The sequence below is a fragment of the Ochotona curzoniae genome, unplaced genomic scaffold (genome assembly GCF_017591425.1).
Source record: "Ochotona curzoniae isolate NIBS_2020 unplaced genomic scaffold, NIBS_Ocur_1.0 contig_908, whole genome shotgun sequence".
Taxonomy (NCBI): domain Eukaryota; kingdom Metazoa; phylum Chordata; class Mammalia; order Lagomorpha; family Ochotonidae; genus Ochotona; species Ochotona curzoniae.
This window is the reverse complement of record NW_024466607.1, coordinates 7,522,963-7,534,471: the sequence shown is the minus strand read 5'-3', so window position 1 is coordinate 7,534,471 and position 11,509 is coordinate 7,522,963. Positions and strand designations below refer to the sequence as shown.

Sequence of the window (11,509 nt, the reverse complement as noted above, 5' to 3'; positions counted from 1 at the left end):
GGTGAGTTGTGGAATTGCTACCCCAAGTGGTCTCCTTAATAGAAACTGTTTAACCTGAAATACTGGACATATTATAAGGTTCAAAACTTCAGAATTCATCAATCTGTCTGGTGTTGTTTAAACAATTACCAGAATTTTAAAACACAAAATTATGCAAAAAGACCTTTCTTCAAATAGGATCTTTATCAGTCAGCTTTGTATGGCTCACTCATTCCTCAGGAAGCCACATTCAGTTTCAGACGATGTAAGTGCTTAGGCTCCAGTTCAAGTGTGGTCCTTGCCTTTAGTGCTTATTTTTAGATCAGCCTCTGAAATGCCTGTCTTTTGTGCTGCATTCCTGAAAACAGTAACTCCGCAAGGCCATGGGCTTTGTTTCTAGCAGAGAGCAAAGGGGTGTCTCATTTTGGGGGGCTAACGGGCTCCCACCAAAGGTGAGAGGGCCTCCACTCGTACCTATCACTCAACCAGATGGGTTCTATGATGGCGCATGAGGTGTGAGTTAGAAATGAAGGCTGCGCCACACTTCTCACATTCGTAGGGCTTTTCCCCGGTGTGGGTTCTCTGGTGCACAGTGAGGCTCGACCTCTGCCGGAAGGCCTTGCCGCACTCGCTGCACGTGTAGGGCTTCTCCCCATTATGGATTCTCTGATGGATGAGCAGGTACGAGCTGCATGTGAAGGCCTTCCCACACTCATTACACACGTACGGAAGATCTCCGCTGTGGATCCGCTGGTGGACGATAAGGCAAGAGAGCTGACTGAAGGCCTTCCCGCATTCGCTGCAGTCATAGGGTTTCTCCGCCGTGTGGATTCGCTGGTGCACGATGAGGTGTGAGAAACAGCTGAAGGCTTTCCCACACTCCTTACACTCATATGGCTTCTCGCCAGTATGGCTGCGCTGATGCACAATGAGATTTGCACTCTGAGTGAATGCTTTGCCACAATCGTTACAGGCAAAGGGCTTCTCCCCAGTGTGGATCCGCTGGTGGACAATGAGGTTGGAGCTCCGCGTGAACGTCTTCCCACACTCGTTACATTCATAGCATTTCTCCGTGATGTGGACCTTCTGGTGACGAGCCAGCTGTGAGCTGTAACTGAAGGCTTTCTCGCATTCACTGCACTTAAAGGTTTTCTCCAAGGAGTGGATTTTTTGATGCACGGTCAGATTGGAGCTCTGAGTGAAGGCCTTCCCGCATTTTGAGCAAACGTAAGGTTTCTGTCCAGTGTGGATTCGCTGGTGCACGACCAGGTTGGCGCTCTGGATGAAGGCCTTCCCGCACTCGTGACACTCGAAGGGTTTCTCCCCCGTGTGGATTCGCTGATGCACGACCAGGTTGGCGCTCTGACTGAAGCCTTTCCCACACACACTGCACATGAAGGGCTTCTGCCCAGGATGGATTTTCTGGTTTCTAGCTGGGCCAGAACCAACACTGTATTTCCCTCTAGGCTTCTTGCATTTCTGCTCTTCCTTTTCTTTGAAGCCTTGAAGTAAGTGACAGCCCCTCCCTGTGCCTTGTCCGAAGCCCTTCCTTTCCTTCTTTATTCTCTGCCTCTTTCCCAAGCTCCCCTTCCCGCAGGCTTCTCCCGACTCAGGTCCTTCAGCCCTCTGCACCCTTCCTGTCACAATGAGTGCTTTTTCAGCTTCGTCACATTTCTCAGTTTTTGGAACCAGTAACTGTGAGTTCTTCGTCTCAGCACCTGATGTCAGACACAGAAAATGCAGATGTTAGCTTTCTCCAGTTAGAGAAAAAACAGGTCATTCTCTCACACAGGTCAGCAGCGTGTGAGGTCACTGCCTCCGTAAAGTGGTCTCATCTAAGGAAAGAATCCATGGGGTTGGTTCTGTGGTACAGTAGGTTAAGCTGCTATTTAGGATGTAGGCATTCCATCGTGGAGTGCCAGCTTTAAGTACTGGGTCCAGTTAATGCACCTGAAGCAGCAGCCAAAGATGGGCCTTGGGCCCCTGCCACCATGTGGTGGAGCTGTGCAGGAGAGTTCAAGACTCCTGGCTTTGGTGTGGTCCAGTACAGCCTCTGTGGCCATGAGGCAAGCCAACCATGGGATGGAGGATCTCGTCTCTTCTCTCTCTCACTGCCTTTCAAGGGAACAGATCTTAAAGAAAGGAAAGGATCCCCGTCTCCGTGAGCACTCCTCTGGAGGTTCTTCTGCAGGGTCTGCATCCCCTCCAAACTCAGGGCAGAATTCACCAGCCCGTACCTTTCCAGCACTTGGACTTGCTTCACGGGACTCAGAGCTTACTGCTGCAGGCTCCAGGGCCCCAGCACACAGCTGGTGCTCTTCAGTGGTCTGACACCTGACCTAGTGAAGACCAGTCACAAAGGCCACCAGCCTCTGCCTAGGCTTGCCTTCTTACCTTAGCCACGTGGTGTGGATCCACTTACAACCCACCACTGAATCAGGTAGATTCTCTACCTGTAACCAAAGACCTGGTAGGCCAATATCTAAGGAGGCTGGATACTGAAGCAAGAGCAAGCACACCCAGGAAGGATTACACTAGATGTCAAAGCAGCAGGGCGGCCAAAAGCACCTGCACAAGGAGTCGTGCAGCACAGAGGTGAAGACCAGAGATCCTGGGGTCAGGCTGTGTGGTTTCAAATCCCTGCTCTGTCACTACCCCAGCTGCATGACTTCAGGCTACTTAACCTCTCTGAATAGGAGCTTTCTAAGCCATCAAACAGGGATACCAGTAGTATCTGCCCTTGAAGACTACATGACTAACAGAGCTACTCTATGCCAAGTACACAGCGCAGGGTATGGAACAGGTCTGTGGTGACTTTCGATCTGATGAGGGTGCGGTGGAGGCTAGGAGCTGAACCCTGAAGGGTGGCAGCTGCTATGGTGATGAGAAGCTACATCAGAGAGTTTAAAGAACAGCAAACTCGGGCCTGGCGCAGTGGCGCAAGTGGTTAAAGGTCCTCGCCTTGTACGCCCGGGATCCCATATGGGCGCCAGTTCTAATCCCGGCAGCCCCGCTTCCCTTCCAGCTCCCTGCCTGTGGCTGGGAAAGCAGTCGAGGACGGCCCAAAGCTTTGGGAACCTGCACCCGCGTGGGAGACCCAGAAGAGGCTCCTGGCTTCGGATCGGCATAGTATTGGCCCGTTGCGCTCACTTGGGGAGTGAATCATTGGACGGAAGATCTTCCTCTCTGTCTCTCCTCTCTGTATATCCACCTTTCCAATGAAAAAATAATAAAAATAAATCTTTAAAAAAAAAAAAAAGAACAGCAAACTCTCAGCCTCATGTCAAGGGGCCAGCCTAGCACTATGCCAAGGAAAGTCATCCTTGCTGAAATATGGCACAGCCTGAGCCAAGTGCCAGGAAGCACCATGAGCACACCAAAGCAGCCTGACGCTGTCCTACCCTCACTAGTCCCTGGGCCCTCCACTCTGCCTGTGCACGCTCATGGTATGCGAGGAGCCCTTCTGTCAGATACAGTACAGTTCTTCCTGTGTGTCTCCCGTCCACTGTTCTATCACCCAGAATGGGCACCTGTGCTGGCAGACGTAGAAGGAACCCTAACTGAATGCTTGTGAATCAAACCAAGCTCAGGACAACTACTCAGACTACATGACAAGGGGTGCGAGAGCCAGCAGGAGCAGGTGGCAAGCCTGTAGAGGAGGGAGGTGTTCCCACTGGTGGCGTCAACTAGAAGGGAGAAGCGGAGCTGTGAGCTGCAGGTCATGCTGCACCTGTCCACTGCCCAGGGAGAAGGTGGCATGCAGGAGGAGGACACTCCTACCAGCACAGACAAAGTGACTTTAAACCAATGACAGGAGTGGGTAGGACAAGAATGTCCAAGTAGTACAAAACACTACTGGGGAAGGACAGCAGCATGACTGGACTGTGCAGTTAAGAACACAGCATTCTGGGGCCTGGTGCGATAGCCTAGCGGCCAAAGTCCTCGCCTTGAACACATCAGGATCCCATATGGCTGCTGGTTTTAATCTCGGCAGCTCCGCTTCCCATCCAGCTTCCTGCTTGTGACCTGGGAAAGCAGTCGAGGACGGCCCAAAGCCTTGGGACCCTGCTCCCACGTGGGAAACCCGGAAGAAGCTCCTGGCTTTGGACTGGCTCAGCTCCGGCCATTGTGGCCGCTCTGGGGAGTGAACCATTGGATGAAAGATCTTCCTCTCTGTATATCTGCCTTTCCAATAAAAATAAATCTTAAAAAAAAAGAACACAGCATTCCGACATTCCATCCCACTCATTCAGACCAGACGGACCAGTGTCAAAGAAAAGAAACAGCACAGTGGCAGACATGGCGCCCACAATACAGAAACTACTAAAGCTGTCCTTGTCACTTCTGTTCTACCACAGGACGGTTCTACTTCATAAATCTAGTATTTCTTCCTGTAGTTTCACTGCCCTTGTATCTTTTTCTTTTTTTCCTTCTCACTACTCCATTCCCCTACTGCCTCTTCATCTTTCTTCTCTCTTGGCTTTTATTATTTTTTTATAATTTTAACTTTTACGTGAAACATTTCAGCATCTTTGAATGTCCAGTATCCCATCTCTTTGATGCCTACCACAACCACCTCTAACCTCCCTTTTCACCGTGCTTGCTGAGCCCGGGGCCTCGCAGACACCCAGGAAATGGACACCTCAGCCCCCGGCTGCACCCCAACCTCAAGCCCACAGGAACCACTAAAGCGACTGCAGCCAATACCAGAGACAATAGCTCATGTCTCAACAATGTCTTCTGGCATAATCATCACAGAACCAGGTACAATTATAGCCTTGGCGGTTTCAATGCAAGTGGTTATTTAATAGTTTATAAATATCTGATCTAAACACAAGAAGATTATGGTTCATTCTGTGTGTGTAAGTTCCATCTCCTCGAGCAAAAAGACTAATAGGTCAATGACCCAGGATCTATAATTTTGGTTTTCTGAAATGGTTTTTCCTTTTTGGAACATCTAGGATTACTTTAACTAAAAAATAATAGAAGCACAGAAATAACGAAGAAATAAACTAAAAACTATCTGACTAACCAGAGCACAGGTACATTGTTAGGTTGGAAATCAATGGGCCTGGTGACCCAGCGGCTAAAGCCCTCGCCTTCAACGCGCCGGGATCCCATTCGTTGCCGGTTCTAATCCCAGCAGCCCCACTTCCCATCCAGCCCTCTGTTTGTGGCCTGGGAAAGGAGTCTAGGATGGCCCAAAGCCTTGGGACCCTGCACCTGTGTGGGAGACCGGGAAGAGCTCCTGGCTCCTGCCTGGCTCAGTTCCAGCCACTGCGCTCACTTGGGGAGTGAATCAATGGATGGAAGATCTTCCTCTCTGTCTCTCCTCCTCTCTCTCTACATATATCTGACTTTGCAATAGAAATAAATAAATCTTAAAAAAAAAAAAAAAAAGAAATCAATACTCTTTCTTTCCAGGAGTCAGGAGCTTCCTCAGGGTCTCCCATGTGGATGCAAGGGCCAAGGACTTGAGTTACCTTCCACTGCCCTGCCTTGGAATAGCAGGGAGCTGGATCAGAATTGGAACAGCTGGAAAGTGAGCTGGCACCCACATGGGATGTGGGCACCATAGGTAGAGGCTCTGCCTACTATGTCACAGTGCCAGCCCTTGCAATTATGTTTTATAAGAGCATACTTCGAAGTCTGTGGAAGACAGAATTCAAACATACGTTTGAGACAGGTGCTGGCTTAGCTGCTTGGCTGCAAGCTGGAATTCCTGTCTTCCACACTGCAGTGTCTGGGCTCGAGTGCCAGCTCTGCGCCTGCCGATGCACACTCCGGGAGGCAGCGGGGAGGGCTCTAGTAGCACGGCCCCCCATGTGGAAGATCTGACTTCCTGCTGTCAGCATGGCCCGCTTCTGCCTGCTGCAGGCACTCGGGGAGTGAGCCAGCAGAATAGGAAATCTCTTCCCTGTCTCTCTGCCTGTCAAACAAATTCATTAGCAATAGGCAAAGTGTTCAGAAGACCGTGGGTCCTTCCTGTTGAAGGGGGCAGCGCTTGGAGTGGACAAGTACAGCTTCTGGTAATGTGAGCTTAGCAAGCAGTGACACAGAGCAACGTGCCAGACCCGGTGCGACGGAAAGCTGGATGTAGGAAGAGCAGGGCTGGCACTTGGAGGAATAATTAATGACAAGAAACCTCTGCGTGGCACTGGTCACCCCAAACCCAAGGAATCTTACAAGGAACAGAATGGGTTCAGGAGACCGTGAGCACCCTGCAGCACCCCCCAACCCCTACCCCTCACACTGCTGATCTATGGGCACGCGTCATTCCGCCAAAGCAAGCTTGGTCACTGCTCAGCTCTGCTGCCCTGCCCCGAGGCTCGGCTTAGGGGCAGCAGGCGGTAAGACACCAGCACCCTTAGGAGGACATGAGCTGTGACACCATTCTGCTTGACACAGATCCTCAACATTCTCTAGAATCTGTGCAAAAGTCTACGACACCAGAACATCTTCAAACATTCCCTCAAATTCAACGTGAAAGTTCACCGCCCCTGCCATGGCTCTGGCTTCTGCTGCAGGCTCACAGACTCGGGATAACCAGAAAGCACGTGGACAGGACATGTGTTTACTTGTGGGCACATAAATAAGTCTCCACTAAGCAAATAGCATAAAAGGCAAAACCGTGGGCTAGTGCTGTGGCATAGCAGCTAAAGCTACTACCTGCAGCAGGGGCATCAAAAATGGCAACCAAAACAAGCCCAGCGGCTCTCCTTCCAATTCCGCTCCCTGCTAAAGTGCCTAGGAAAAGAGCAGAGGATGGTCCATGTGTCTGGGCAACTGCATCCACGTGGGAGACCCAGAAGAAGCTCCTGGCTTCAGACCAGCCCAACCCCAGCCGCATGGCCATCTGGGAGTGAAGCAGCTGATGGAAGACTTCTTTCTCCGTAATTCTCCAACCCAGGGCGGACGCTCTGAAACAGTGAGGTGAACCTTACCGAGACAGTTCCTGCCCCCGTGGCTCTCCAGCGTCTCGCTTCTGCACAGGGTCCCCGGTAACGAGGAACCGCTGAGGGGCAGGGCAGCAGGTGCGTCCTGCGTTGTTTTCAGGACTACTGCCCTGTTCCAGAACACATTCCGGCCCTAGAGACAAGTGGGTAGAGGTGATTTTGGAGGGGACAGTTGGTGATCACAACCTGCAGAAGGAAGACAAAGGCACCTATTCCTGGAGGTCACTGACAGTAAAATAAACACTGGAAGAGGACACAAGGGTCTCCCCGCACCCAGAGAAGCCAGCTTGTCACCTCCCACCCCGTGGAGTCGGCCTCACTGCTCACTCAAGCATCCAGCCCACCCTGTCTGTGACAAGGGGACACCAGCCCAGATTTCGGACTTGACTTTTCTAGACTCTGAAGATCAAAGAAGCAAAATGACGGATGTTACAGAAAGACTCTGGAGAGCTAGTCCAGGTCCCCGCTAAAACACCTGGAAGACAGCAGAAAATGGCCTCAGTGCTGGGCCCCTGCACTCACGTGGGGGATCCAGAAGGAATTCTGGGCTGCTTCTGCCTGGCCTAGACCTGGCCACTGAGACCATCTGGGAGTGAACCAGTGGATGGCAATTCACCTTCTCGAATTCTGCCTCTGTCACTCTCTCAAACAAATAAATACGATGAATCTTTCAAAGTTCAAGTGCGGTTTGTAGACTGGCAGCACCCCTATCACCTGGGAACTTGTAAGACACAGGCACTCTGTGCGCCAGGATTCCGGATCAGAGTGACAAAGACCACGGGGCAGCAGGTGCTGCGGGTGTTCTGGAACCCCGAGCAGGGCTGCCTGCAGAGTTTTCAAACTACAGCCAGTCAGGTCCACCTGGGGATGGCGACGCCCTCGGAAGGCAGCACAGTGCAGACGGCAGATTCCGTAAAAGCTCCGCAGGAACGCAGTGTGGGAAGCACCGGGTCACACACAGGACCAAATGCCATACCTCACGCCAAAGGATGGCATCCTACCCCTGCGACCAGACTCCCAGTGTGAGCAGCAATGGGAAGTGCCCTGTGAAACCACCTGGGGGGGTCCCCTCCCGGCTCCCTCCCCAGGTGCCGCTCACCTGTTCCTCCTCTCCTGCCACCTGGAGGCCTGGCGGGCAGTCCTCCACGGGGGCCCAAGTGGGGATGCTCTCAGCACTCGCTGGCTGGCTGGCTGCCTGACTCAAGTAGCTTTCCTCTTCTTCGTTCTCCTCCTCCTTGACCTTCACGAGGCTCCAGGGTGTCAGAGCCACGGGCTCTCTCAACTCTGCAGTCATCTTCTCTGTTCAGTGGAGGCACTGCACGAGCTCGGGACGCCCAGCGGAGGCCAAACCCCATCTAACCTGCAAACTTCAAAAGCTTCTGCTGGAATTTCCTCTCGGGGCCCAGATAAACAGTCTACTGAGAAAGCAGAAAACACTTGTGAGCTGAGAGCAGGGACTTGTCAGGAGTCCAGAGAGTCTGCACCTGCTGGGGTCCCACATAGGCGCCAGTTCAAATTCCAGCAGCTCCACTTCCCATCCAGCTCCCTGCTTGTGGCCTGGGAAAGCACTCAAGGATGGCCCAAAGCCTCGGGACCCTGCACCCATATGGGAAAACCAGAAGAAACTCCTGGTCCCTTGCTTCAAATCAGCTCAGCTTCAGCCGTTGCAGTCACTTAGAGAATGAACTGGTGGCTGGAAGATCTTTCTCTCTGTCTCTCCTCTAACTTCCTAATTAAAAAATAATCTTAAAGAAAATTGATACTGATACATGTTTACTCAACTAATCAAGTAACACAGAAACACATAAAATTAGACAGTCACGCCCACTCCATCAGTCTATACGGGAATCCTACAGCACTTCCTCTGCATTTACATGCAACACTGGCACACAGGGTGCTTGCTTTCTTTGTTTTTAAGATTTATTTTATTTTTATTGGAAAGGCAGATTACAGAGAGGAGAGACAGAGAGGAAGATCTGTCCAACAATTCACTCCCCAGCTGGCTGCAACAGCCAGAGCTGAGCCATCTGAAGCCAGGAGCTTCTTCTGGGTCTCCCACACAGGTGTAGAGTCCCAAGGCTTTGGGCCGTCCTCGACTGCTTTCCCAGGCCACAGGCAGGGAGCTGGATGGGAAGCAGGGCAACTGGGATTAGAACTGGCGTCCATATGGGATTCCAGTGCATGCAAGGTGAGGACTTTGGCCGCTAGGCTACTATGCCGGGCCTAGTTGCTTACTTTTAAAAACACGCATCAGGTCACACTTTACCCTGTTCAGCAACATGCCTGGTTTGGTTTTTGATGCCGATTTCCACACTTTACACATATTCTTAGTAATCTGAATGCAGGGTCGGTGTAGGGCTCCCTCCTCCTGACACAGTATTGTAAATCATGGCCAGCCACAATCCTGACGCACTCCCCAGTGACCAGCCACCCCTTCAGAGGGAAGTCCTTTCTAGTCTGTTTTCTTTTCAAGATTTATTTCATTTTGCAAAGTTGAATATACAGAGAGGAGGAGAGACAGAGAGAAAGATCTTCCATGTATTGATTTACTCCCAAGCAGCTGCAAAGGCAAGAGCTGCGCTCCACATCCAAAGCCAGGAGCTAGGAGCGTCTTCTGGGTCTCCCAGGACACAGTGTCCCAGGGTTTTGGGCCGTCCTCCACTGCTTTCGCAGGCCACCAGCAGGGAGCTGGATGGGAAGTCGGGCCACCAGTACCAGAACTGGTGACCACATGGGATCCTGGCGCGTGCAAGGCGAGGACTTCAGTCCCTCAGGCTATCTCCCGGCCCTAGTTTCTGTTCTTGATAATAACCATTCACAGAGCTTTTTCGGTGCAATTTTCCTTTTGCTGCCCTATTACTTTTGAAATAAATGCGGGGTTGGGAGTGGTGACTGGGTCAATGAGTTTATGGCTGCTATGTGTTGTCATATAGCTTTCCAGAAACACCCTCCCAAGCCACAGAACCCATGGCTACCAGGTGCTCTCTCCCGCGGCGGGGCCAGCAGGTCTATTTTTAATTTGTGAGTAAATATGAAAAGGGAGAAGCATTCTTCCTAGTCCGGAGGTTCTATTAGAGAAGGGTGCAGAGTTTTATTACGTTTGCTTTCGTGTTTCTCGAAGAGATTACATGCCTGGCCCGCACGGCCACTCAAGGGACTCTGAGTGGACACTGTCTCGAGGCAGCACCGTCAGCCCTGCCCTGATTCTGCACGATGAGTCCCTTCGCGAAGCCCTCTCCCTCGTCCCGGCCGTGGCCCTCGGCCGCCTCCGCCCGCCCGGCCGGCCCGGCTCTCGGGCTGCGCGCACCTGCTCTCCCCGGGCCGGAGAGTCCGTCGCCGAGAGGCACCGCGACCCTCGGGACGGCCGGGACCCCCGAGGGAAGGCCGCGGCGGGCCGCCCGAGACCCGCTCCCCTCCTCCCGCCGACCCGCGCGCCCTGGGCCTCCGAGAGGACCCGGCGGGGCTCACCGCTCCGGACCAGGACACTGGCGGGACCGCGACCCCCGGCTCCCACCGGCGCGAGAACAATGACCGGACAGGAAGTGCCTCGGGATGGGCTTCCGGCTCCCCAAGTCGCCAGGCCAGCCTCTCTAGGAATCTCGGAGGTGCTTTCTTCTCGATGGGAGTCTGTGATTGCTCGGGACCCGGGGATGGCGTGGACGCCCCAGGCTGCCCAGGCCGGGGACATGCCCAGGCTGGGCGGGGCTCCCGAGAGGTGCTCCCCTGCAGCCTGGATGCCACAAGACATGAATCTGTAGGAAGTCCTGATAACTTCTCCCTAACAGTGTATTTCGAAAATACGGCATAGTGCGTAAAAGGTGAAAGCGAGTTGGGCAAATACCTGTGTCCCACACCTGGAGCTGACAATGAACTACGTTTGCCTTATCCGTCTGTACTTAAAAACAGGCTTTTGAAACTTGTGAACGCTAAAATGCTTCATGCCGAATTAGTAGGGCAGGCATCCCATAATTATAACATCCGAATTAAGTCTCACTCTCACAGGTAATGCCAACATTACTTACATATGATTACATATTCAGATCTCCCCAGATCGCCTTGACAACACTGCACGGCCAGTGTTGCTTCATCTTGTCGATTCTTTGTTTTGTAATCAAGGACACAGCAGCCTTCAGCCTGTCTCCCCAGCGGTTACATCTCAAGTCAGGAACGTGACAGACATGTTGTGAAATAGCAGTGGTAGGCTGGCATGCTCACCACCAGGTGCCAAGCAGTCACCTCCCCCGTGGAGCCCTGTCCCTTCTCCTCCCCCACTTTCCCTCACCTCTGACAACCACGAATTTCTCCTTCCTCTCTTGAACGGATGCTCTGCGGATGGAGACGTCCGGTGTGCAGGCTTTTGAGCTTGCCGCTGTTACACAACATCATTCACTCGCTTGGAATTGATCTGAGGCTTACAGCTGCCAACAGGTCACTTCACTTGATGGCCCAGACAACAGCCTGCTCTAGCCACCCGATGAAGGTTGTCTGGGTCACCCACAGGTCTTACCTGTCGCAGGTAATAACCGCTGTGGACGTTCGTGTCAACGCTTTCATTTCTCCAGGACAAAAGCTCA

General features: G+C 52.4%; 1 protein-coding gene across 2 annotated transcripts; it reads right to left on the bottom strand.

Annotated features, from left to right (window-relative positions):
* Positions 1 to 325: 325 nt before the first annotated feature.
* ZNF35 (zinc finger protein 35) lies at positions 326 to 10,426 on the bottom strand. 2 transcript variants are annotated; one of them, XM_040995280.1, is made up of 4 exons: positions 10,404 to 10,426; positions 8,035 to 8,353; positions 6,924 to 7,068; positions 326 to 1,697 (listed from the first exon to the last, which is right to left on the bottom strand). In XM_040995280.1, the coding sequence occupies exons 2-4, from the start codon at positions 8,227 to 8,229 to the stop codon at positions 457 to 459; spliced, it is 1,581 nt and encodes a 526-aa protein (XP_040851214.1). In that variant the 5' UTR covers positions 8,230 to 8,353; positions 10,404 to 10,426; the 3' UTR covers positions 326 to 456. The 2 variants fall into 2 exon arrangements, with proteins under 2 accessions (XP_040851214.1, XP_040851215.1); XM_040995281.1 differs by lacking the exon at positions 10,404 to 10,426 and having other exon boundaries at positions 8,035 to 8,427.
* Positions 10,427 to 11,509: the final 1,083 nt, after the last annotated feature.

What these genes read in the sequence shown, in the direction of transcription:
- ZNF35 (XM_040995280.1), bottom strand. Translation starts at nt 8,229, where the DNA reads ATGACTGCAGAGTTGAGAGAGCCCGTGGCTCTGACACCCTGGAGCCTC. An exon ending in TGGCAGGAGAGGAGGAACAG is followed by an intron (nt 7,069 to 8,034) that starts GTGAGCGGCACC and finishes ACTTGTCTCTAG; the next exon opens with GGCCGGAATGTGTTCTGGAA. An exon ending in CGGGGGCAGGAACTGTCTCG is followed by an intron (nt 1,698 to 6,923) that starts GTAAGGTTCACC and finishes GTCTGACATCAG; the next exon opens with GTGCTGAGACGAAGAACTCA.